This window comes from Anopheles merus, unplaced genomic scaffold (genome assembly GCF_017562075.2).
Source record: "Anopheles merus strain MAF unplaced genomic scaffold, AmerM5.1 LNR4000352, whole genome shotgun sequence".
Taxonomy (NCBI): Eukaryota; Metazoa; Arthropoda; class Insecta; order Diptera; family Culicidae; genus Anopheles; species Anopheles merus.
In genome coordinates this window covers 23,842-50,661 of record NW_024427932.1, presented here as the reverse complement: position 1 = coordinate 50,661, position 26,820 = coordinate 23,842, and the positions used below count along the sequence as shown (strand labels likewise).

The 26,820-nt window shown below is 47.3% G+C and overlaps 2 protein-coding genes, 1 long non-coding RNA gene and 1 pseudogene across 3 annotated transcripts; 2 read left to right on the top strand and 2 right to left on the bottom strand.

Moving 5' to 3' along the window:
* Positions 1-3,196: 3,196 nt before the first annotated feature.
* Positions 3,197-5,577, top strand: LOC121602197 (annotated as a pseudogene).
* Positions 5,578-7,609: 2,032 nt separating this feature from the next.
* LOC121602195 (kelch-like protein 10) lies at positions 7,610-11,751 on the top strand. Its single transcript, XM_041930941.1, has 6 exons — positions 7,610-8,022; positions 8,088-8,336; positions 8,437-8,710; positions 8,790-8,915; positions 10,169-10,444; positions 10,535-11,751. Exons 1-6 carry the CDS (start codon positions 7,781-7,783, stop codon positions 11,291-11,293), a joined length of 1,926 nt encoding a protein of 641 aa, XP_041786875.1. The 5' UTR covers positions 7,610-7,780; the 3' UTR covers positions 11,294-11,751.
* On the bottom strand, positions 11,608-13,959 carry LOC121602196 (jerky protein homolog-like). Its single transcript, XM_041930942.1, has 2 exons — positions 13,672-13,959; positions 11,608-13,599 (listed from the first exon to the last, which is right to left on the bottom strand). Exon 2 carries the CDS (start codon positions 13,585-13,587, stop codon positions 11,863-11,865), a length of 1,725 nt encoding a protein of 574 aa, XP_041786876.1. The 5' UTR covers positions 13,588-13,599; positions 13,672-13,959; the 3' UTR covers positions 11,608-11,862.
* A 9,080-nt stretch (positions 13,960-23,039) lies between these two features.
* On the bottom strand, positions 23,040-25,158 carry LOC121602194. Its single transcript, XR_006006323.1, has 3 exons — positions 24,716-25,158; positions 23,370-23,518; positions 23,040-23,279 (listed from the first exon to the last, which is right to left on the bottom strand). It is a non-coding gene; the product is annotated as an uncharacterized LOC121602194 (long non-coding RNA).
* Positions 25,159-26,820: the final 1,662 nt, after the last annotated feature.

The following is a 26,820-nucleotide window of genomic DNA, read 5'->3' as shown; positions in this document are numbered from 1 at the left end:
GTTCTGTGATAGTGTGTGGGTTTTTTTTTGTATCAAAAATTAATAAAAAAAAGCGGAATCGTTCGTTAGTTATACGCTGACCGTGATTCACACGAGACGGCGGGCACAATATTGCTGCCGTGTTGTGTCGTCGGTATAATACTGTAGTGTGCGATCACGGTCACCCATACAGGCGAAAAGCGGCCGCATACGCGTATGCTGCGCGCGTATCTCGCGGTTCAAATAATCGCGTGTAATATCGAAAATGTTTTGCGCTTTGCGCCACAAAAGTAAATTACAATTATACGCTCGCACAAATGACGAGTGCAGATCGAGGTGTTTTTTATATATATATTTTTTTACTTTAAAATACACTATCGACAAGATGTTATAGTTGCTATGCTTTTATTATTATTATTTAAATTCTTATCTTAATTTGCTTGGCATTTTTGGTGGAGCATGGAGTACGTCCGAAAACGGCTCCATAAAAATCCAATAAACGATTCCACTTCGACGATCGCAGTTGCACTTTTCAACTCGATGCAATCCGTTTATATTGCATACGCAATAAAATTGCAAACTTCGTCTCCCTATATCCCTTCTAGTATCGTTGTTCATACTACCCAACAACAACAAAAACATGCGAAATAAGTAATAAAACGGTGACAGTGTTGATGCAGCTCTGTCCCATTCAGGCGAGAATGTGTATATATATTTTTGATGTGTGCATAAGCGAATACCCAAAGAATATTGCACACGAGCGCACACATAGCCACAACAAAGAGCCAAAACTGCAGCAGCGACAACAAATGCACACCGATCGGCCGATATGGGAGAGGAAGCAGCGTTCGCCATATCAAAGGAGCAGCCACTAAGCCAAGCTCCAATCATCATAATCTTTGCCTTTCGGTTCAGGTTTTGTTTCCCAGGCCCCAGGACGCGCGCGTATCTTTTTTGTTTTGGTTCGCCCAGCCGTTCCCGGTTGCTTTCCGCGCGCTGCCCTTTTGGGATTCGCGGGAGCACAGGTTGCTTTGGTTTGCTGACCCAAAATAGAGGACTGTGTGCGTGTCCAATGAAGGGTTGTATGTGTATGTGTGTTAGAAACGAATGCGTGTGCTATGTGTTTGCTCTCACTCTTTCACTCTCACTCTCGCGCTTACTGGCTCCACCCATCTATCGCTATCGTGGGGAGGGGGGATGTTCCCGACAATCGTGTGTGCACTGAGAGTCGGCACACGGCACACACATACACTGGCTCGTTCCACCAAGCGAATGGGTCGGGAAAAAGGGGGATGGCAGCGGGTGGAAGATTTAGTGTTCGCGGGCGACCTTGAATGTTATTGCACGCCGAAAGGAAAAGCATAAGTTAAAGTTGAAGTACCGTTTTCGGCCCAGCTTACAGAACGGTGCTCGACATTGCCGTGCGTCCGACGGCCACACTGCCCATGCACGCTGCGATGCATTTTCTGTCAGTATTTTTGCATCACTGCTCTGTGTAAGAAACCTTATCGTCATCGACGAGGGCGCGGGTTTTTTTCGTACTTCCACGAGTACATTTTATCAACTGAAGAAGGTTGTTCGGGTGGGCAGGGAAATAGTAAGTGTTGCATATTTGGTTAAAGTTTAAATCCGCACAACATGACAGGTCGTAGCATAGGTCTCGGATAATTCCAAATCATGTATCGAACCTTTCGAGGAGAGAAAAACGCACACTTGCGTTATTCGTATCTACACACAGTCACACGTAACTAGCTCCATGTATGGGTGCGCGGTACACATATACACTCTGTTGTGCGCTGTGTTTACGAATGGCGATGAGGACGGATGTGTATGTATGCGTGTGTACATGACAATACACGTACGTGTCCTCAGCGATCGACCACTGAATGCTAAGTCTCTAGAATAAAGTGACAATTAGTTGTTGTGTAGTAAAAGCGGTCCCGAGATACACGGTACCTCTTACCGATTCGGAGATACGGTACAAAATTTTACAGCTAGATACTAATTTGACACATAAATTGTCAAATGCTAAATAATTTCTCTTCAGATCGAATGTGAGAAACCATTTCAAAAGTTAATTAGATAGCTAAAACCACCCCCTACTTACTACATTATACGAAAATTAGTGATATTTTGGCTGGAAATCGCGAGATTCGACTAACGCGGAAATTCGAGATACGCCGTTTTCGGTCCCCATTAACCGTGTATCTCGGGGACAGCCTGTATATTCAGTAATAAAAGATTATAGATATTCATCTACCGCTCGGGTGCATTTGAGGGTCTTGAATTGGCTGCACTTTGATCGTTGTGTAAAATTGCACTATGGTCTCTAGTGTCTATTAAATTTAACGACAATAACAAGCATCGATAATAGAAACGTACAGCAGACAAAAATGAGATTTAATTTCAGCTTTACGAATTGCTGCATCATATGTAACTGTTTTTTTTTTTAATAAATAACTGTTACATGTAGATTTTATGGACCCATAGCTTCTGTAATGCCATGTTGTATTTCCCTACTCCACAGCTCATATCCCAAGAAAAACTATTTATAACTGTAATAAAGCGTTTGAAACATGTATGTTTCGTGGTGTAAAACTCCAGTACTGAATGCATTAGCTAGTCGATGCAATTATCTTTTTCAGTTGGTGCTTACTGTTGTTGCTAAAATTAAAATATCTTTTTATTCAAAGAAGGTTATAGGATCAATACTGTGTGAATGAATCTGTGGCGAATGCTTTTTCTTCACAAATGCTGACGATCTCAGCACATTCCATCGGCACACGATCGCTCAATAACGGTCTGTTGACTTACAGAGGTGGCTTTTACGCTTTCTTTGTGTGACTTCTAGTATATTCTAACATTCTTAATAGACGTAATGATCAAAACGTCGGTCTCGTAGTACAGCTGTCAACTCGTAAGACATAACAACATGCCCGTCATGGGTTCAAGCCCCGAATGGACCGTGCCGTCATACGTAGGACTGACTATCCTACTATGGGTAATCCATAAGTCACTGAAAGCCAAGCCCACAAGTGGTACAGGCAGGCCTTGGCCGACAACGGTTGTTGAGCCAAAAGAAGAAGAAGAAGAAGAATGATTAAAAAGAATCATTTGACCCTATTTATTGTCTCATTTCCAGAAGAACCTGTAGTTCACATCTCATTTTAGTATGCTTGACATGCAACGATCTCATCTATTTTTTTATTGCAGCTATTTATTTCAGAACATTGTATATTTTTACATCGTTTCGGATTGGAACAATTGGTAGTACAATAAATCTATAAATCTTATATCGACACGATACAAGCCATGATACAAAACAGTGCCTACGGGAATCCGATGCTGGATGGAGCGTCGGCATTTCCTGATATCTACATCCAACATCAATCTGCAGATAAGCCGGAAGGGCCACCTCCGAGCAATAACAATATTGCAAACTACACCAACCGAAACAGTGGCTACCCTTACCAGACGTGCGTTGCATCAGCACCGGCTCCACTCGTTGCACGTGAAAGCTGTGTTCGAGCCGAGTTCGTAAAAGATACACAGGATTTGGCTGTGGGATTCCGGCAACTTTCGCACAATGTCCCAATCAAGACTGAGCATTGCATAGCAAACAACGTGGCCACCAACGAGACTGGCGGAGAATTGGGCATTACTACAGCTAGGCCGAAGGCTTCGGAGCAAATGCTTCAGACTGTCGACCAAAAGCCTTACGAATCGTTTACGCAGCAGAGCATCGCGTACGTACAAACGCCGGCCGCTGCTGGTGAGGAGCGAGAGCGCGAAGAGGAGCAGGACGTTGGCGCCAAAGCATCGCCCAGAAGGAGCAACGCCGTCCAATGAATGCGTTCCTGATCTTCTGCAAACGGCATCGAACGATGCTGAAGAATCGTTTTCCGGAAGAGAATCGGTATGTATACTAAAACTATGATGGCGACGAATTTGGTCTGGTCTGGTCTATCAAGCGTTTCCCTCTCCCAACGTGCAGGGCCATCTCGATCAAACTTGGCAAATGGTGGCGGATGCTTACTACGGAGCAGAAGAAACCATTCCAGCTACTGTCGAAGGAGGTACGCACCTATTAAAGTGACAGATCGGTTTTCGTATGATCAGTTTGTAATTAATTGCACGCGCCTTGTTTGTTTGCAGTACAAAAACAAGTATTTATCGCTCAATCCGAACTTTCGGTGGTGCAAGCAACCAATGGTTCCAGCAACACCATCTACACCATCACCATTAGTCACCTTGGCACCGAATGCTACCAATGTACTATCCTTAGCGGCGGTCCGACCTGAACCATCCTTCGTGCAGGACAACCGAGAGAGTCTGGAGGCAGCCGAAAGCTTAGTCCAGCTAGCTCAGGGCAAACCCCTGCTGAGCGTGTTTCGGCTGGCAGACGAGTCCAATATGGGAAGTCTGAATGAGCTGTGTGTTGGTCCGAATGTCGGATCCAGAGCAGGTTCGTACACGCAAAGATGTGACTGTTCGGTGGATGTTCAACATGAGTCATTTCTTTTTCCCTTTGCCGCAGATAACAAAGAACCCACATGGAAGCCACCGAAAGCAACGCAAACAGTCGGCAGAGAATTGCCTGCACCACCGACCCCGTCCATCAGCGGTAATGCCTTAACAGAGCCAATCGCTGCCGAAGGACGCAGCTCACCGCGTGCTACACGTTCCTGTAAGGGTAAAAAGTACCAAGAACTGATGAGCCGGATGTATCCGAATGCACATGCACCGCAGACGAAGCGTTCTCCTGGTGCAAGAATGCAAAAGGATAACCAAAAATTGCCGAAAACGGCTACAGTTGCTGCTGGTGGTGATGATCAAACCGGTTTCCTGTATAGCAACACAGCCATGCCAGAACTGGATCCGCTCGCCATAGACGCACTGATGATGGAGCTAGATTCAAAAATATCCGATTTGCCTGCGATGAATGTGGGCGATTTTTGCATCCTGTTAAACAGCGAAAAGAAGCGCAAGAAATCGTTCAGTAAGTGATCATATTTCGAATCCGGTGGAATGGTCCTATAAAGAATAGTTTATCCTATACTTTCCTTTCCTTTCCGTCTGCAGCAAAATTGCCGAAACAGAAGCTGTTCCTTAATAGAGAGGAGCAGCCATCGACAGTTGCTTCGGTAACAGCTAGTGGAGTAGCGCTACAGTCCTGTAATTCCATGAACGGAGTGGCTCCACCGATCGCTACAATAACGCAACCGGCCACTAACGGAGTGGATGACTCTGTAAGGCCTGTAGTTCATCCTGGTCCTCCGAAAATCGTCGGTTGTCGCAAACGAAAAGCACCTAAGGAATGCATTACCCGTAATCCTCGCCCGTCGGTGGTCGAACGAGAGGTCGGGTGTGGGCTTGATCCCAGAAAGGATGACACCACCTGCCACGACCGTACCTGTCAGGCATAGAACAAGCTTCGGACGTTCCATTAAGGATCAGTTGGCGAACACACGCCAAGCATTGATCTCATAACAGAAGCTCCTCTTATCATCACCTTGCCCCGCCCCCTCCACCGCACTCTCTCCTTTTGCCCTACACACCGGATATATTAAAAAAAAACTATATTTTTCTTAACGTTAACGTAAGCCTTCGAGCAAGCTTTCGAGCTTTGCCGCTTTTTATCACGATTATAGCCACTGGCTACATACTATCAGCACAAATTGTAAATCTAACCTATCTCATCTCATCTACGGTGGGGAATGTAAATCTGAACAGTGCATCGCCAGTACTACTGTCTGGCGTTATGTCGTGCAGTACAAAGATTTCCAGTCCATCCACAGGATACATTTGTTTAAGTGTAACATTGCTTGTACGGGCAATTTTGTTTCCTTCCCTTACTCATTTAATGGTATGTGATTGTGGTAGGAAAGTGCAAGAGGAAGCAGGAAAAATACTATTTAATTTTAGTGCATTTTTGCAAGAGCTAGAAGATAGGTTACCACCATTGCAGTAGTACAACGGTAAGCAAAGACAAGTCATGAAGCAACATACCAAACTGGATTCTAGTTGGAAGCATGTCGTATCTGAGTATCCAAAGGTAGTGAATCACAAGCACACAAGCGTTAGATTATCAATACATTAATTAATCTTTTAAAAAATACGTACGATGTGCGCGCAATTGGCAGTAGACTGTTAAGTTTTTAACGTTATTGCAATAATAGCTTGATGTATTTTGCGTAGTTTTTTGAGCTACTCAGTCACTGCTGCATCAGTTCGCTATCGGTGGTCCGCATGGAAAAAGGAGCCACGGCCGGGATTGTCTACCATTAGGATCGGGTTGACTTTTTTTTTTTTTTTGGGATCAAATCTTAAATTCCATTGACTTCCAATGAATTCCAATGGCACCCACCGTCAGTTTGACATGATTTCGTTACCCACATAACTTAACACCTTTTTGGACTGTATGATGTTTATAAATCAGCAGTTTTACGGGTTAAAAACATACAGTGAATGAATGGTGGCGAAATGAGAACGAATGTGCTTGAGCCGTTTTGGCTCGCTTCTGTTTGAATTGCTTCCGTATGTGCCTTTCAATATTATTAGTGTTTAATTTGCCAACATATAAGTTTTCATGCACTGCTAGCTTTGTTTATCTTTGTTTCTTAACGTAAAAATCATATAAAACAACTATATAATTAATATAACTCTACCTGTTCAATGCTACTGGGCAGCAAACTCGAACGACGATCGTGAGAAATGCTTTCGAATCAAGCGTAAACATCGCAAAAGGTGTTCGTTTTTTATCTTTATTGTTCACACTGTTTAGTCGATAATTTAATTGTATCGATGAATTATTCAATGTATTCCTTTCTTTTACATATTTTCATTAGTTTGGTGCAGCTTTTTCACAATTATTTATACGTTATTTTCTTTGCTGCTATACGCATCATTGCCATAAGATACGGTGCAATGTGGTTTCAGATAAAGTTTGCCACCAATAGTCAGGCAGGATACATCACCTATCAAGCGTGTGATAAGCTGCTTCTTAGAGTAAGGTTCTATAAAAAAAAACATACACAAACTGCGGTGTAAAATCCCGTTCAATTGAAAGTAGTGTCATCATATCCGTTGCCAGTTTTCTATTGGATATCTTCAAATGTTGATGTTGTTCTTGTTTTGCTCACAGTAAAGCAGTAAAAATTCGTTGATTGTTGCGTGGATTTAAGCTGAGTTTAATCGTTATTACCAGTTACTGTGTTAATGACAGTGTGAAACGTCATAAGAGGAGAAAATACAAAAACAAACAGTTAATACAAAATCATTCGAACAATTAAGGTAACAAAAAAGAAAAGACCCCCGATTCGATGGAAACGAATGAAAGTGAGGACCAAACTTAAAGATGAGAAACATGGATTTAAAAATCGACGTAAGGCACCAAGCATGATAGACTGTTGGGTAGGCAAACAATAAAACATTTATATATTTTCCTAGATTGTGAACGACGCAGTTATTCATGACTCAATGTACGCCTTTGGCAGGGAGAACCTTTATCTCATGTTTAAACCGCCCGCGGGTACGATTTGATTGAAATAAAGTTAAACCTTGTTCCACAATCCTGTACGATGGTGTGGACTTGAATCCTGTGTAGTAGCATCTGTTGTTTTCCATTTCGCACCGCATCCTTAGCAACCGCTGGAGCTGCTGGATTAGCTGAACGAACTGTTCAGTGCTCAGTACCCTTCGTTTCACCGACTGTCTGATAAAGTTTATATTTTCTACATTTGCGTTTTATTACCACCTTCCTCGTCAAAATTGCGTGCTTCTAAGGTTCCGACCGTACAGGATGATCGGCGAACTGCGTGCATCGCATCCGGACTCTTCGTCCACGACCTCGTGCTCCTCAACGGCGTCGTCCTCGAACGTGGCCCTGCAGCCGAAACGATGCATCAGCTACTTGACGATGCAAACGCTGCACGACATGCGGCTGAGCGAAACGCTTTGCGATGCTTCCATCGTGCTGCCGGACAATGGACACGAATTTCGAATACACCGTGTCATCGTGGGCTCGTGCAGTGAATACTTCCGGTAGGACGCATCCCTCCAAAACCGTCAAACATTTTTTAATGCACCGGGAGTCCTATTATTTTCAGCATCCTGTTTACGACGTCCGTACCGAGCGAGAAGTACCACGTGGAGATCCCGGGTATACCGGGTTCGATAATGGAACAAATCATCCGATACGCCTACCTGCGCGAGTGTGAACTCACCGAGGACACCGTGTTCGATGTGTATGCTGCGGCCGACTTTTTGCTCATGTACTGTCTTACGGAGCATTGCTCCGTATACATACTGGACCGGTTACGTTTGGATAACTGTGTAACTATTATGCTGTTCGGCAGGTTTGACAAGCAGTGCCACCAGTGGAAGCGATCTTCTATAGGCTTAATCGATGTAATCTGTTTTGTGTTTTTGTTTGTTTGTTTGCTATTCTATCGAAAGACAAAGGGCCTCAAAAACGCTTTACGAAAAGGCAAGAATGTTTATTCTGAAGAACTTCCCCCTGCTGGCCCAAACAGCTACCAGTGAAAACGAACTACTGCAGCTAGAGGTAGACGACGTCTGCCAGCTGCTCGCAGACGATATGCTGAACGTGCGCGAAGAAGACACGGCGTGGGAGTTTGTGCTGCGATGGATCGATCATGATCCGACGAAACGCGGCAAACACATCCACAGGCTGATGAAAACGGTTCGCTTCGGGCTGCTAAACACGGAGGTAACGTTTTGTGGGCCAGAGATGCTTTCTTCAGAAATATGCTGTCAATATTCCATTTCATTTTTTTTTACTTTTGCAGTACTTCCTAGATAAAGTGAAAGAGAACCAGTATGTACTGGCGAGCGAGGACACAAAGCCGTTGGTCATTGAAGCCCTGACGTTCCTGTACGATTTGGAAATGATAAGCACCAAAGCTATGAAAGAGGTAAGCGTGTTGATCCATCGAAAACAACCATATCATGCTGCGGCATGTTTGATTGGATTGGAGCGCATTCGGTTTGTGTGTTTACTATATACTTACTCATCCGGCTCTATAACCGCTGCTGTGCCTGCTGGACCTTAGGCCCGTTGCAGGAGAGTCCGAAATCGCTCATGATCTTGTACCTTTGTCTACTAATCTATTCTCCTGGCCTTAATGGCGGACGCCTTAAATGCCATCTGGCCACTTCAGATTGGACCTACCACGCCCTCGTTGTCCAGATGAACGACTATACAGTCTGAGTCGTTTGGTTTTATGTATATAATATGGCCAGCCCACTGCAGCCTGGCGACAGCTCCGTAAAGCCCGTCGTTGTAACGGCTCCTCCTCTTCCCATAGAACGTTGTAAACTGCTTCCTGAGGTTATAGAATGACCGGTTAGTAGTCAGCATGCTTTACACTGTCCAAATCTGAGGAAACCCCCTTAGTCGCGTTCGAGAGGAAGATGCTCAGAAGGATACTTGGACCCGTATGTGTGGAAGGGCAATGGAGGAGCCGCTATAATGACGAGCTATCCGAGATGTACGGCGACGTCACTGTCGGGCAGCGTATCAAGCTCGCCAGGCTCCGGTGGGTTGGCCATGTTATACGCATGAAAACGGACGACCCAGCCCGTAAAGTCTTTTTAGGCCGTCGACAAGGACAGAGGAGGCGTAGTGGGCCCAAACTGAAGTGGCAAGATGGCGTGGAGGCGTCCGCCATTAAGGCCAGGATAACGGAGTGGCAGACGAAGGCGCTAGACAGTGAGCGGTTTCGAATACTCCTGACGCAGGTCAAGATCGCAAAGCGGATATAGCGCCGGATAAGTAAGTAAGTAAGTCAGCATGCTTGCACGCCACATGCTGTTGTCGGTGCTGACTTTTGACCGAAGATAGGTGAATTCTTGGACAACTTCAAAAGTGCGTTCACCCCTACGTAGATCTAGGTTTTTTTTTTTCATTGGAACGCTGGTAGTACCACCATCTGTTTTGACTTTGTCTCGTATATCTGCCATTCGAGTTAACGATATTCGAAAGGCAAGTTTGCGATGTACTCTCAACGCTTCCAAGTCTCAAGATAGTGAGGTTTTTGTGATGATTTGCTAACCGTTTGACCACAATGTGGTAAAAAAAACTTATTTCAAAATACGTTTCATCAAAATTATCTGACGATACGATACATGATTCTCCTACGCACTAAATTTCACCCACAATTTGTAGATGAAAACTCCTGCTATCGCCACGCCACGGTTACCTCACGAAGTCATCTTCACTGTCGGCGGGTGGGGCGAAGGTCAATCACAATCCATCATCGAAACTTATGACACGCGGGCGGATCGTTGGATAAAGATACCGACCGAGGATCCGGCCGGTCCGCGGGCATACTACGGTGCGGCTTACATCGGTCGCCATCTCTACTTTGTCGGTGGCTACGATGGGGTTGAACACTTCAACACCTGTCGCCGTTTCGATATGGTCCAGAAGGACTGGCAAGAGGTATGCTATGCGGGTGCCGTGGTCTCGATTGGTATGATCTTCGGCTTTGCCTGTTCTTTACACTGGATCGCTCCATTCTTCTCACTACAGATTGCCCCGATGCACTGCAAACGGTGTTACGTAAGTGTTGTCGCTCTGGACGGCAAGATCTACGCGATGGGAGGCTACAATGGTTCGAATCGGCACAACTCCGTCGAGCGGTACGATCCACAGACGAACCAATGGACGCTGATCGCCCCGATGGGGTCCTTACGCTCGGACGCAGACGCCTGCACCCTGAACGGCATGATCTACATAGCGGGCGGATTTAACGGGCACGAGTGTCTGAACACGGCCGAAATGTACGATCCTCACACGAACAGTTGGTCCCCACTGCCCCCGATGCTGCACCGCCGTTCGGGCGTGTCCTGTGCCGCACTAGGTGACTCGGTGTACGTGGTCGGCGGCTTTAATGGGCTGATCCGGCTGAACAGCTGCGAACGGTACGATCCTACGACGCGTCGCTGGACCGCCTGCAAGGAGATGTACCACCAGCGGAGCAACTTTGGGCTGGAAGTTATCGACGACATGCTGTTCGCGATCGGCGGGTACGATGGGGTGAGCGCGATCGCGTACGTCGAATGCTACAGCCCGGACGCCAACGAGTGGCTCGAGGCCACGGACCTGAGCATGATGCGCTCGGCCTTCCGGGCGGTCACCGTTTCCGGCCTGCCGAACATCCAGGACTATGTGCACTCGAACAAGGAAAACCTTATCAACGAGCTGAACCAGCACCGACACGGCATGCGCAACGCGAGCAACGTGGTGGCATCAACGTCCGCAAGCGACATCGAGGATGAGCTTGACTAGGACCGGACCAGCTTGCTCACGGGCGACGTTGTTGCAGAGCACAAAGCGGAGAGGGAGGGTCGTGCGTGGTAATCATTTTCAAAATTTATTGTTGCGAAATTGTGTAAATTGAAGCAGCCTGTGCATCGGTTTACTGTGGCAAACCACAATTCAGACGGAATGGGCAAGAATATCCTTGCGTCGGTAAAGAAGGATGTGTGCTAAGTATACCGCTTGTAAGTTTTGTACGTTTGATAGAACATTAAAATTGTATTCCGTGTGAAATAATTGCTGCATTTTGTCGATGCCATACAAAATATTGAAGCTAAATTCACTGTAATTATTGCCAGTCTTAAGCCAGCAAACCGTTTATTTTGGTTTTTTTTGTAGCGTACCTGTTGTCAGTCCCGTATAAAAACATTAAACGTACGATATGCAATATTTTACACGCAAAAATATATAACTGTTTTGTGAATGAAGATGCACTACCTCCTACACGCTTAGCCCGTCAGGTTACAATGTTTATTTTTTAACCATTATCATTAGCCGTAACACTTAGGTGTAGAGTGTCTTTTGTTTTGGGATTTATCCTACTGCTTCCTAGCTTGTACACTTTTCATTAGATTCCGTATATCCGTCCTAATCTTTTTGAACGCTTTCTTATCATCCGCCGTGAGTCCCTTCTGATCGACGAATCCGAGCAGCGTTTCCACCGACGTTAGCGCGGTCTGCAACTCAATCCGTCGATCCTCGCCTTCGTCGCCAGAGGCGTCGTCGCTCTCGACGGCAATTTCTTTCACTTCGGCAAACTCTACTCCCACTTCTACATAATCTTCACTCTTGATACCTGTCGCTTCGTTAACGTCTATCCAGTTCACCATCATATTCTGCTCCTCGTGCTGCTCCTGCTCCTGCTCCTGCTGATGGTGGTTAATTACGTCGACCTGCTCGATCGGAGCGATATGGTCGAACTGCTCGACTTCTTCTACCTGCTCAATATCGTCGGTAAACTGTATGACTTCCTCCACCTCCTCGATGTCGTCATCCATGTCCTCAACCTCCTCCACCAGGTCGGTTTCGTGATCAACCAGCATCATCCCTTCGACGCTGCTGGCGTCGACGATTTCGTTCTCCACCACGTACTGGTCCGTGTCTGTGATCAGCTTGTCCCAGGCATTCCTTATCGCTAGCGGAGTAATTTTGGCCCACGATTGCTCCAACCCCAGCATGGCGTCCTCCATCGTTCGATTCTTAATGCGCTCCGTCGTTTCCGTCTGCAGCTGCTTCAGCAAATCGGTCCGATAGTTCCACTTCAGCAGCGATACGATGCCCTGCTGCATCGGCTGTACCAGATTGGCGACATCGGAGGGTAAAAACTTAACCACCATACAGCCGTCCGCGGACCGCAGCAAACTGTCCGTAATATGGCAGGGCGACGTGTCTAGGATTAGTATGGCTCGCTGCGGCAATCCTCTGCTGGCCAGAAATTCGCGCACCTCCGGCACCCACTTGTACTCGAACCAGTGGCGAAAGATGTCCTTGCTCGCCCAGCCGCTCTTCATTTCGTAGTAGTTTACGGAGGTTTTCTGCTCCGACTGTTCTGACCAGGGACATTTGGTTTTCCCAATCACGGTCAGGTCCAGCTTGTGCGTGCCGGACGCATTTGTGCAGCACACTACGGTTACGCGCTCGCCCGATGAACTCGTCGCTTGCCCTTCCTGGCCAGCAATCTTGGACGGTATCGATTTCCAGTACAGGCCCGTCTCGTCCGCGTTGTAAATCTGATCCAGCAGGTAGTCTTCCTTCTGTATCAATTGCTGAAACTGGTACTGAAACGTAAACGCCGCCACCGAGCAGCCCGTTTTTGCGACGGAGTGCGAGTAGACGCCCGCGATGCCATATCGCTGTTTGAATCGGCTCAACCAGCCGGCCGAAGCGTTGAACGTGCCCTTCAGACCCAACTGTTCGTGCAGCAACTTGGCCTGCTGGATACACATAGCGCTCGTGACCGGTATACCGGAGGCACGGTTTTCGTTGTACCATCGGAGCATGCTCTCATCCAGCTCCTCGAACGAGGACACTTTCATGCTTTTCCGCTTGATCGGTCCCTCGGACGATTCACAGTTCTGCACAAACTTTCGTATCTTTTCCTTCTGCTTGATGATGTCGCGCGCCGTCTGTTCGCCTATTTTAAACGATTTGGCCAGATTCTGGGGCGTTTCGCCGCTCTCGTGCCGATCGATCAGGCACAGCTTTTGGTCCAGCGTAAGCATAGTCTTCTTCCGACGCCGTAAGATGATATTATCACGTTCCATTGCTGCCGATTGCTGGGCGGAATATGATAGGAAATTAAAAGTGTGGAACAATTCGCGCAACATTGCCAAGTACGACAAACTTACTCAAGTGTTTGTGAACCACCCCAAACCAGCGTATCCAAAGATGCTTCTCGGGCTTCTGCCCCGAAGTATTGGCCTAATTATCTACACGTTAGTGAATCAATTGCTTGTAGAAACTGGATTTAAATATTATTCGCAGCAAATGTACACTGAATCGTTTTCATATCCGTTAAAACAAACCACGGATAATATGTATTTGGACCGAATAATCGGGGATTATGCGAGATGCAATATTTTCCTGGCAAAGTGCGTCGTTGTTTACGTTTTTGTTTCGCTTGTAGTGCGATGCACTGACGTTTTCCCGCTATTTCAAGATGAATAGAGCAGTTTAGCGAGACACCCTGTAATATCGAGCATAAGGAGTGAAAAATAAATAAAATTTTAAAATGAAGCCAGAGCTTGATGATGAATGCTGAAAATGAATTTTAAGCGTTTTTTTTGCTATCATTTACGTTGCACACACCATCTAATACAAATGCAATTATCTTCAAGGTGTATGCAGTGCGTGCATATGCAAACAAACGGATTGAATGAATGGATGATAGTTCATAATGAAAAAAAAAAAAAAACCGATGTTTATTAAGAAATAAATGTGAGCCTTATTGTACGCATGAAAACCACGTCAAATATCATTATTTATCGTTTCATCGCCATAGGTCGCTTTTTGGAGCATTTCGCGAAATTCCATTTTCGAAACATCACATCGACCAACCGTCAACGCTGCCTGTCCGATCCGATCCGAGCGCTTCCCGTTGTGCGAACGCTTGTCAACCGCGTTGGGCAACATGGCCGACGCGCCACCATTTTCGAACTCGAAAGGTAGCGAGGACGACGCGTTTCTTTTTCCTCCATCGAACCGGGCGGTGAAAATTGCTTCCAAGCAGCTCCAGTGTGGCGTTTTCCGGTGTGCAAATGTCGCTCGAATCGATCGCAAGACCGATCCGGTGCTAGATGCAGCGTAAGTGTACGGTTTGCAGCTGAAAAAGCCGCCTTTTCCCCAGGGGTGTCCGCCGTGTGTGCCGCTAGGCTGTGTCTCGAGGTCATCGGTAGGCCGCGGCGGTTTTCTTTCCATCGGTGTCTCCCTACTGTTCTGCTGCTGCGTCGGCCTCGTCGTCGTCGCGTCCGGTGCGATGCCGATCCGGTTTTAATGGTGGCAGCAGTAGCCGCGTCGACGGTGTGTGAGTGCGTTCTCGACTGTGCGTGCGAACCATTTATCACCCAGCGCTAGTGACGCTCGTGGGTAAAATTGAACACGGCAAGCATGAATTGAAAATCTCGACGACAAGACGACGACGCCGCCGTCGCCGCTGCCGCTGCCGCCGTGTGCGAAAAAGTTGTGTGCTGTTGGCGGTGGCCTGTGCCTGGTATCGGTTGCCAGAAATTAAAGGTGAAGTGAGCCTCTTTCTCACCCCTGGCGCTGTGTGGTGTTTCCGGAACAACGTTGAAGCATCGCAGAGAGGAAGCAGAGTAGGAGTGAAGTATGTGTGCGTGTGTATGTATGTGTGTGCGTGAATGTGTCTTTGTGTGTGCTCGATGGTGAAAGGAGGAACGGAGCGTCGGCTTGTCGGCCACACCGCTGGCGGTGGAACAGAAAAGCTGCAGTGGGGTGGGGCGGTGCCAAAATCACCGGGACCCCAGTGAAACAGACCGGGAACCACACAGTGGATGTGTAAGACCGCGCGCGCTCTCCACTGCGCTGTGGCCGCGTGCGTGCGGTTGTGTGAGTGTGTGCGTCAGCTTTTCGTGCGCGCGTGTGTGTGTGGTGGTGTGTGGCGCTCGATGGCTACTCTGCGAAAGGCAACGCGAGATTGTCGCGCGCGTCGATTGCAAAGCCACTGCCAATAGAAGCAGTAGCAGAAGAAGAAATAGCGAAGCGAAAGGGGCATGAAAAGCGAATCAAGAAACAACGCCTTACCCTCCATTTACCCTCCATGCTCCCCCACCCCCTCTCCACACCATTCCCGCTGTAGATCGCAGCACTCTGTGTGTGGAGCACAATCGGGCGGCGCGATGTTACGATTTTCCCCGCCTGTTCGTGCGGCGTTTGTGAGTGTGTGTGTGTGTGTTGATTATTTTTTTTTACTAGCTGCGCTGTAAAGGTATACCTGGCTGGAATGGTACGGATAGCAGGACCGTTTCAAATATTCTAAAGCTCCTCTTGCCGCTTCACCTTCATCAACATCATCATCATCATCATGATCAGCGTGCCTATGCTCATGCTCACCATTCCTGTTTTTGTGCGATCACCCCGCCGACGGGTCGCCGCAAACAAGAAAGAGATGCGGAGGAAGAGAACGTTTTAGTTTTCTCTCCCTTCTTTCGCTTCTCATCACACCCTGAAGGTACCTTCCAGTTGCCGTCGGGGTTGGTTTGGCCAGAAGGACAGGCAACGAAAAAGGTGCGCTACATTTCTTTTTGCGCGATGTGAGTATGAGGGTGCGCGTGTATGTGCGTGTGTGTATGTTTGTGTTTGGAGCGCATAATGGAAAGTGGCAACTTACCTACGATGGTGGTGATCGTAAAGAGGCAGAAGAAACGGAATAAGATGTGTGCGCGGCGGCGGTGTGCGGGTGCGCTGTAGTGAGAAGCGAGTCTTATTTTCACCTCGAGAACGCGCGTTTCCATCCCCCTCCAACCCCTTCCTCTCCGTTTCATCTAATGCTTTGTGTGCCCCTTACCTCCGTCTGTTCCCGTCGGCACGGGCAATCATCGGTTTAAGGTTACGCGCGATTGTTTAAGGAAGAAAGGGTGAGCGCGTGGTTTTGCGTCGTCATTCTCATTATTTGCGAATGACGTTAGTTGATTTTATTGCTGTTGTTATTGTTGTTGTTAGCTTAGGTTTGATGATGGTGATGATGGTGATGATGATGATAATGAATGCATATGCATCATGTTTGGGTGCGTGATGCTTGCGAGATTTAGTTAAATGCAAATGCACCTTCCAATGCACCAATAATATCAGCCAGTTCGCGGTCACGCCAGCTTTTATGTAGGCTTACGAGACATAGTTCAATCACGCTGCAGGATAATTCAGAGTCCTTGCTATGCGTATGTACACGACATTGGTATCATAATCACGGGCTAGCGTGGTGTGAGTGAAATTGTCAATGGTTCCAATAGGCGAGTGGTGTCCCTCGAAGCGACAGTTTGACAATCAATGTACAGTAAATGCACCCTAATAGGAAATGGACTTGAAATAATGTGTGTATGTATGTGTGTGAGTGTAATCTGATAAGATCGACGCTCGTAACTGAAAACAGTAAATCCAAAGAAAAGCACAGTCATATGGACTTTGTCAGCATTTGAGCATGGACTGAACGATTGTGAGCTGTTAAATTCAATGCGCCGTAGCCAGACTAAAGTAATCGATAATACGACTTTAGCAAATAAACGATTAAATGCTCAACGGAAAGGAGCAATGAAAGGTAAGATTACGAAATTATAACAAATATGTTGTTAAATTATTCCATCACCCAACTAAGCTTCACACCAGGCTCTGTGTCGTTGTTGCCCTTTACCATGTGTCCAGCGATTGCCGGTTGAATAGTATAACAGATTTTATATTTCTTGTGCTGTATTTGTTTTCACTTTACATAAAGATAGCGCTGGACTGGTGTTATACGTAAGAATGCTCGTTCCCTAGAACTATTGGGCAGGCCGGGTCAGACAGTGGGCATTTTCGTTGTTAATCACCAGTCGACAACTCATTTCCTCGAGAGCGATTGACGATTGGTGGTGTGACAATTTGCATTGTGCAAATGATGCGCACACGTGGTGGTGCCGAGACCAGAACCGGATTCCGGGAGCGGCTATCAGCAAAACACACTCCTCCGGTGTTCAATCGATACTGCTGCAAACAGGTGCGCAACCGGTAGAGGACTCCCTCGCCCAAGGGTGCAAATAAATAATCTGTCTCGCTCACTGTGTGGCTATGGTGTGTGGCACGGAATGATTTTGATTTAACACCATGTAACTTGCCGCATTGCCAACACCGTCCGTCCGTTAATGCCTCTGATACGCGTTCTGGTGGTGTGTTTGTAAAAATAAACGACCTCCTGCTTCGGGCCACAAGCCACCACCATCCCAACCAACCGCACACACACATACACATCGGCTCACAGCATCCTACGATCGAACCCGGATCCCTCCATCTCCAGCCGGTGTGTGTGTGTGTGTGTGTGTGTGTGTGTGTGGAACAAGCCGCATAAGAAGAATAGCACAAGGAAAGAAGGTTAAAAAATAGCGTCACTCTTTTATTTTTTATATTTTTTTTGCTCAACATCAGCTTACACGCTGCTGCCCTTTCCCAAACTCGTCTTTAAAGCCAGCAACGCCAGCACCCTCAGTTTCATGGAGTTAACTTCTGTCTTTCTTTCAATTCCGTGCGGTTTCTCGACCGTTTTTTATGTATATTTCGCCCAGTTTTCTACTCACTTCCTCGTTCGCTCGTGTTATGCTGTCTCCTTTTCTCCCTACCGCGTGTGTGTGTGTATGTACATGCTACAGAGCACCGGTTTTGTTGAGCGCGCGGGTTGTTGCCTGGAGAGAGAGAAAGAGAGAGAGAGAGAGGGGTGCTGACGACGATGATGATGGTTTCGATGCGGGGTTGTTTTCGTCTTGCCACACTCTTTCTCCCAATCTTCTTTGCCACCGCCTTCCTCCCCCTGATCCTCAACCCTCCAACCCCCCACCCCACAATCCGCCATCATTCCAGCCGGTCGCGGCTTTTGCATTTTGACCCAAACTCCTCCTCTCCGCTGTGTTTGAGCTTCTCTGCCGTTTCTTCTTTCGCTTGTCGTTTGGTTACTTTTATTCTTTCTTTCTTTGAAAGCTAGGGAGCATTAGGGCAAGGGAGGGGGGGGGGGAGGGAGGGGGTTATGTTTTTTTAGCAAGCGTGATCAATGTGTGGTGGTCGTGAAGGGTGGAGGTGAAATGAGACGGGTTGTGTGTAGGGTGGGGGTAGTGTTGTGGTTCGGGGGGAAATGGAGAAGGGTCGCGTTGGGTCAGACCCACTGGCCTGCCGTGTCCTCGGCTTCTAGGTGATGTGTTGTAGGCGACTTATTTTTCTTCTTTTTTTGGTACAGCCCTCCTCTCACCGCTCGGAAGGGAGGAAAACACACCCATAAACACGTAAATCGGTTTCCTTTTTGCTCCCTCCATTTTGCTCTTCATCTAGACTTGTTCCCTTTTTTCATTTTTTGTTGCTGCCTCTTTCGTTTTTCTTTGCTTGAGGTGATTATTTTCTCTTCTTTTGGGTTCTTCTGTCTTTCAATGCCGCATGAATGTTGCTTGTGTCTTGTCTGCTGCTGCTGCTGCTGCTGTGTCATCGTGGTGGTTTGTACTGTGTGCCCCCGCCGGAGGGATGTGTTGGATTCTTTTTGAGATTGTTTTTTTTTCTGTTTCGTTGCTTCTACTGCTCTTTACCACCACAGAGGAAACCCATTTTACAAACGTTTGTGATATTATGCTCTGTATGTGTGTCTCTCTGGTTTTATGCGATTGTATGTTTTTCTTTTCCGTTGCACACCTTTTCAAATGCGTTTGGCTCTTCTTCGTGTGTGTGTGTTATTATTATTAGCTGGAATGGTGAAACAGCTAGAGCGATATGGAGCAGCTAGAACGTTCAAGAGCGCGCAGAGTGTTGTCCGCAGGGTGTCGGGCGCACATAATTTTATTCATTCGCTACTTTGTTTGGCCGGTCCGTCTAACCCCCGGTCTGCCTGCTGGATCATCTGTATAGGCGTAACTGCCAATACGTTCTGCCAATGGAAGGGAAATGAAAATGCCTCCGACGTGTGCGTCCTCGAGTCATGCTTTCAAATTCTCACCCCCCGCCTGGTGCGTCTTTTTTGTCCATTTGTTTTAATTGCTTCAATACAGCGCCACCGACACACTGCTTGCCCCCTTTTTAGTCCGTCTGGTTTGCTGCTGTTCACTGTGCTTTGCTCTACGAGCATACCGATTATCAATGTGCGAGCGATAGAGACTCCTCTTTCCCTCATGCGGACTGCCCGGTTGGAACTGTGCTGCGGGGCTGAAAGAAAAAAAAGGAACGGGTGGTAAAAGGAAAGAAAAAAAACAAACGCAACCGGACAGCAGCAGCAGGCAATCGCCGCCAATCTCTTGCCGGAGTGCAGAAGCGCCACAACCAACCGGCCGGCCATTTGCATTAATGCATTCGCGATTTATGCAGTGGTACCCCCCCCCCCCCCCCCCCTCACTCCTTTACTCCCCCTATCACATCGTTTGTTTCTCTGTGTCGCGTCTTTTCTGTACTGCAATCGTGCGCGCATTTATGTGTGTATGTGTGTGTGAGTGTGTACGTGCGCGCGCGTGTTTCCCATTTTCCATGCGTTGTCGTTGGCTGGGTCGCTTCGATTTTGGGGGATGAATTTAATTTAGTCTTTCAGTTTTAAAAGTTTTGCGGACAAAGCTTGGTGGGGTAAAATTTAATTAACTCTCTCTCCCCCTTTACGTTCTGTTTTGTGTGAAGGTCAAGGGTGTGTATATGTGTGTATGTGTAATTCGATATGTTAGTAAACCGATTACCAGCCGGAGAGGGGATGGTTGTAGGGGAAGGAATATTTTCCGAATAATCGGATGGATTACCAACACGTGGGTGTTTGTTAGTTATTTTTGGTTGCTTTTTGGATCGTAAAGTCGTCAATTTTAGATCGTTTTATTTGGCCAGATTGGCAAATCCGTAAAGTCACAAAGCATTACATTTGTGTGCCTACAGCGATGGCTAAATTAACATATACGTGTGTATATTTTATACATGTATTGAACTACATTTGATCGGTTATAACAACATGAAATGCATCCGATACGTTTTTTTCTTCATAACTTATTGGAATGAACTATTTTTCTATTTGTGCATTAGCTGTTGAATAATCCTACTCCGGCGGGGTGTTTGGTTGTACAAATAATAAATTACTTTAAGCCACTTTTCAACATCATGAACACCACCTTTCCAACACTTCGCTAATTGCGAAACCCCCCCTAGAAAGGTACTCAATCCATCGCAATTGATTTTAGGTTCCACGTAGTTCGCGCGGGTTTTACGCTGACGTGTTTCTCGTCTCCACCTTCCATTTCTCCTCCCTGCGGTTGTTTTGGGAAATAATTAAAATTATCGATTTCGTCCTAAAACACCAGCATCCCTCCCGTTTTTGTTGTGTTGTTGTTGGGCAACTTGGCGTATATCCGCTCTAGCTCGGTGCTTTACATGTTAAAGATTCTGCGCCACCCTTAGGGGCACTGCTGCTGTCCTATGAATAATTTTACCTTTTAGCAGAGGCCAGCGGAGGGGTAGGCATGGCGATGGGTGGAGAAAATGCGCACACACACACACACGCACGCGTGAAGAGTGAGTCGATTCCGCATTGCATATTACAGATACACAAATTGATGAAATTGCCATCGAACTACGACGCGCCTCGGCTGTCCGTCCTCTACCCCTTCCTGCTGTCCACATATCCGGGGCCGAACGGTGCCAGCTGTGGGGTAAAGGGATTTGGAGCCGATCCAAGAGTGAATGCTGCTGCGTATGGCAGATTTTCTCCTAGCAGGAGCAGCAGGCGGAGGGGAGCTACATGCGCAGGGATGTGCTCCCTCCCACCACCGCCACCACCACGTTCCTTTTTCAATTCCGGTCACCACGTGCTCGTGTTTATCCGAAGGGGACAGTGAAATGGGTTGGGCTCACGGCTCCTCCCGGTCTCCAACCCCCGGGGCATTCGTCCGTGACTGCTAAACCCACCCAGAAAAAGGTTGAAAGGACGAGGGAGGAAGAGATCGTTGCATCATTGCAGTCACAGTTCGTTATTTGCGTGTGCCCCCGGCCCCTGTCTCTCAAGCTGCACGTGACGGCCCCTTTTGCGTGGTGGTAGTGGCGTGGCGGCGATGGGGTGTGATGTATATCGATTGGCAAACGTTTGCAGGACGGGGGGATGCAGTGCGGCGCCCGATTGGCCGAGAAGGAGGACGAGATGATGGAAACTCTGGGTGGTGGTGGATAGCTCTGGGGGAGGATCTCTTTGTTTCATCTCGAATTGTTCATCCTTTTGGCCCACACACACACACACACTCTCCACACCATCGTTCCGGGGGGAAAGCATTTCAGCACGGTGGCTGTTTTCCGGATCGATGCGAGGGCATTTTTGATGAAATTTTACTTATCCTCCGCTGTCTGTCTGTCCAGTGTCTGTGTGTTTGTCTGTGTTTGAACGATGCTTTATGGTTGGGCACAGTTTTCCACCGCTCACAAAAATGTGTTTTATGTGACAGCCGTTGGTGTGTTGGAATGGCCGTTTTCTCGTTTACAATCAATTTCTGCATCGATATTTAATGGCACCGTTTACATCGCAAATGAGTTGAGCAATGAAATGACGGGGAAATGACGGTAATAAATCACTCAGTTTCATTTTAAAACATTTCATCGATCTTGTTGGCTGTGGTTTGAAATATTTATTTCAGTTTTTGTATGTTGTTCATTCAGGGATGAATTACGCAACAATGTTTAAACGAACTAAAATACAAAAAATATAGCCACCTGATGTCAAATGTTATACATTTCGTGTAGTTGAAAATATGCTGTTAAAGAAGAGTGTGTCTATTACAAGCGTTTAAATTCGGTATCTGTTTCCCTCTATGCAGCGCTCCACAAAGATACTTCTACAGAGTTCCGTATTTAGACGATCCGTGCACCGTTTGTGGCCGTGCTGGGATCGTCCGATATTTTTACCTGTCCCTGTCGTCACGGCAGTGTGCGTACGTGAAAGATATTTGCATGCGCCTACATCCACATTCTACAACTCCATTCCTCTTGTTCTGGCGTGCGGCTGGCAGCATCACACGCTTCCTTCCTCCTCTGAGCGTTAGCAACAGCCGGAAAGTGTGAGTATATGATGTCGCCGGGCACATCTGGAGAAGATGAAGTGAGGATGATGAGAAGGTGTGGTGTGTGTGTATACCGTTGTGTACCGTTGTGTCGAGACGGGCAAGCAAACACACACGATGTGCTCTTTCTCTCTCTGTGTTTGGCGCACTCACAAAGAAAGGGTGCACGGGCCCTTTCTATCCTTTCAGCTTTTCATGCTTCACTTCGCGCTGCTGTGTGCTAAAACCCACCCGACCCGATATGTAAAAGGATGGGAATGAACGTTACGAGAAGGCACACGGTGTGTGTGTGTGTCTATGAAATGGCCGGGGCGCATAGAGACGCGTGCAATCAAGGCGACCAAGAAAAGACTTAGGGGAAGCAGATGCGTTGTGTAGCATAAAACAGCACAGCTTTGGCTTGACTGTGTGTCATGGAGAGGGAGGGAGGAGGGTTTGGTGCTCGGTGTAGAGGCCGGGGGGAAAAACCAGATGCCGAACGGGTTAAAGTGAAAGGTGGTTTGAGGACAACGAGCGAAAGAGAACGCACATCAAAACCAGACACGCCGGGAGTGTGTGAACGAGGAGACAGTTAATAAAAGGACAAAAAAAGAATCACACAAGAGTGCAGAACGTTACATTTTTACCTGTGTGGTGCTACGTTTGTTGGTTTTGATGTGGTTTTTATTCTATTTTCCTCTGCTTGTTGGTCCCCATCGTTTGTGGAACGCCTGGAAATGGAAAGAAGACCTTTTATTCTGTTTCGCGTATGAATTCTCTTCCTCGTTCTGCCCGTCACAACGGTCCAAACTGGTCGTAACCTTTTTTCCCTCTTTCGTTCTTTCTGCTCACTCGAACTGGAATGAAGAACACCGGCAAATGGTAAACCGAGGACGAGCTCCTTTCCTTCACAGCTCCGTACGAATGTTGGAACGGAGATGGTTTCGTTTGCGTTTCCAAGGTGATGATTCTGGAATGTACAATTGTGGGTGGATGTACTGTGAAGAATCGAGAGCGCACTGGAGAAAACATGCAAATCCGGGAACGGAGAGATTGGCCCAAAAATGTATGTGGGAAGTTTTTTTTTTTTCGCCAGAAGTGTAGTTTTCATTGAAACTTCACTGGATGACGGCTATTGTTACATGTAAGAGAGCGCAGCACTGCGTCTCCAGATTAGTGATGTGCTCTCCGGAGCTTACGGAGGCGTCCAAAGTCGTAGTCGCACGGAGACCGGGTCGTCCGGAGTCGGTCAGAGTCTACCGGAGTCGGAGTCATCGGACGACTCCGAACTACTCCCTACTACTCCGGACAACTCCGGATGACTCCGGATGATTACGGACGATTCCGGATGACTCCGGACGACTCCGAACTACTCCCTACTACTCCGGACAACTCCGGATGACTACGGACGATTCCGGTTGACTCCGTACGACTCCGGACGACTCCGGACGACTACGGACGACTACTGATGACTTCAGACGACGACTCCGAGCGGTTCTTGATGATTTCAAACGGCTCTGGATGATTCCAAACGGCTCCGAAAAATGCTGGATGGACCTAAATTCCCGGAGTCGGTTCCCAAGTTATCGGAGTCGGATCGGAGTCGACTCTAGATTTTTGTTAACTTTTCCCATCACTACTCCAGATGCGTGCGCTGACGTTACTGGACGAGGGAATTGAAAATGTGGAAAGAGCATTCAGCAAGCAGCGTAGAAGTAGGTCTTAAAACAACTCTATAACATACTCATCATAAGTTCAAGCTCAAAATAGACGGTTACCTTAGCCAAAGTGTTCAACATAACGCATTTTCGAGATAGATTCTAGCAATTCTATCGTCAGCCACGAGCATCTCTTTCGCGAAACTGTGGCTTGCAAGTGATCACTGACCTTTCCTGACGCTCATTCCACGAGGCAGCAGCATCTTCCTAACCTCACCCATCGTAACGACTGCAGCTCGCAACTCTTTAAGAACGTTGCACCGCCCCCAACCCACTCGCGTGTTTAAGCATTTCGACCCACGATGTGCTCGTTATGTATGCGCCTTTCTATTTCCATGCTTGTTCTATAGGTGGCGCGCGCGGTAGTATGGCTTGTTGTGCGGTACCATTTCTACAGTTTCGGAGTGGAAGCACACGACAAGAAGGCGCAATGTTGTTGTGTTACTCACCATGGGAATGCGCGAGATGCATTTAACCTTCTTCCACCACCTGCCACGTCCTCACTACTGCTTGGCCGTTTCTTGCGCACCGTACGTTTCCGTACGTTTGCTGTAGCTTCCCTTCGGCTGCTTTATGCGTGTCTCCCGGAATCTATGGAACGTAATTTTAACCACATTAAAGTGGGTGAAGAGGAAACACAAAGACAGGATAGAGGAGGAGGGTCGCTGGGAGCAAAATGGCAAGAGAGGACACAGACTGGCGCTGCAGCGTCGAGAGAGAAAATGCAATGCACCTCCTCCTCTCCCGTGTGCAGATGGAGACTCCATTTGCACAAACTGTGTGCACACGAGCGTGCCTTGGTGTGTGTCGTTGTCGTTCTCGTTGCCATTCCTTATCAACCAGCGGCGCTGTTTGCTGGCGGACGGGCTTCACCCACAGACCCCGACGGTTTGACGGTTGTTTAACTGTTTTGGTAAGGAAAATGTAACGTTATCTTGCTCGCAATTTAACACGCCGCTCCCGTAAGCCACCTCCCCCCCCCCCCCCTCCCACTCTCCTCTGTGCCCTATGTTTGCCAGGCAACGCGTTGTGTTGTTGGTTGAACGTGTAATAAAAGCCGGACAAAAATAAGAAAAAAACGTACAACGGCTGAACTTCAAACAAACTTCTGGGGCGCACTGGGGGACTGTGGGGAACAGAAAATATGTGTTTTAACCTTTTGCGAAATTATTTGCCCCAGCTTGATGTCGGTCATTTCATCTTAAAACACTTTTCTTTGTAATGAGTAATGAAAAAACATTTTAGGAAGTGTATTATACTCATTTCATTCATGTATCTTTTCTCCCTCCCATACATTCCTGGCATCGTTTAGTAATATTGTCATTCGAGCATATATATACTTCACGCTCTTATCGATTTTTCAATTGGCCGAGAAAAAATGGCGTAAATTACTCTTGTTTTCTGCTTTTCTTCCTGTGCTGTGCTTTGCGATAAGGAAAAAAAAAATCAAACGATTGAAGTGCGTTATGAGGGCGTGTGGAGGTGGTGGTGGGACTGGTACCATATTTCCCGAGCAAAATTTCCACCTCTTCCAATGTGAGCGCTGTTTTTAAAGTCGAGGTAAAACGAAAATGTTTTCCCATTTCACTTTAAAGCCATCAACACTAAATACTGAAGAAAAATAAAACGACCGAACCGTCGATCGCCGCCTTCTCCCGCCGCCGAATTATCAATGCCTGGAACTAATCTGCCAACGGCAGGCAGTGAAGCAACCGGAACGGAAAACTTCATCACTTGTGTTGTTTGTGTGTGTGAGTGTGTGAGCCCACGCGCTCGCGCGTCTGTGTGAGTGTGTGCATCAATAGGCAAAATGGCGAAAAACGATTTATAAATAAATCTCATTTTCCACCCGAGAACCTAAATGGAAAGAAGCACGGCGGCACGGTCGCTTCTTCATTGCTGCCTCCCGCACTTCCCATACAGCAACCGGTACCACCACCAGCAAGCACATGGGAAATTGGTTTCTCCGTTTTTCATCCTCCCAAATGCTCTCTGCTGCCCCACTTCACAACCGTCTGCCGTTTTTCGCAAATAGCAGCGCGAGAAAAGGGTGTACCAAGGGGGAGGGGCGATGCTGTGCTTGTTAAAATTTAGGGCTATTTATGCTGAAATGCTCACCCACCGCACTGCCACCGCCCCCACAGTTACGGTTCAATTTTAAACATTAGATCGTTGTTTCCCTTTTTCGCCGGGCGGCGGCCGTGTAGTGCCACGGAGCCGCGCGTCCGAGTGAGTCGCCCCGCGCAAACACACACACACAGCACCCCCCTTGCTGTGCAGCGTTTCATTTTATTCGCCTGCTAAGCTAATGATGATACACCCCCCCCCCCCTCTGTGTCTCTTCCGCTTGTTTCACTTGTGCCGGAGAAGTCCCTTATGATGTGTGTAGCCCATAGCAACCTTCTATCCTTAAATCTTTTCCGCCTCTCCACTTCACGAACCTCGGTCGGAATGTCCAAAACGAGGGTGTGTGTGTGTGTGTGTGTGTGTGTGTTTCCACTCCCGCCTGAATGATGGGTAAAATTGAGCGCGCGAAATGAACGCGCAAACACCA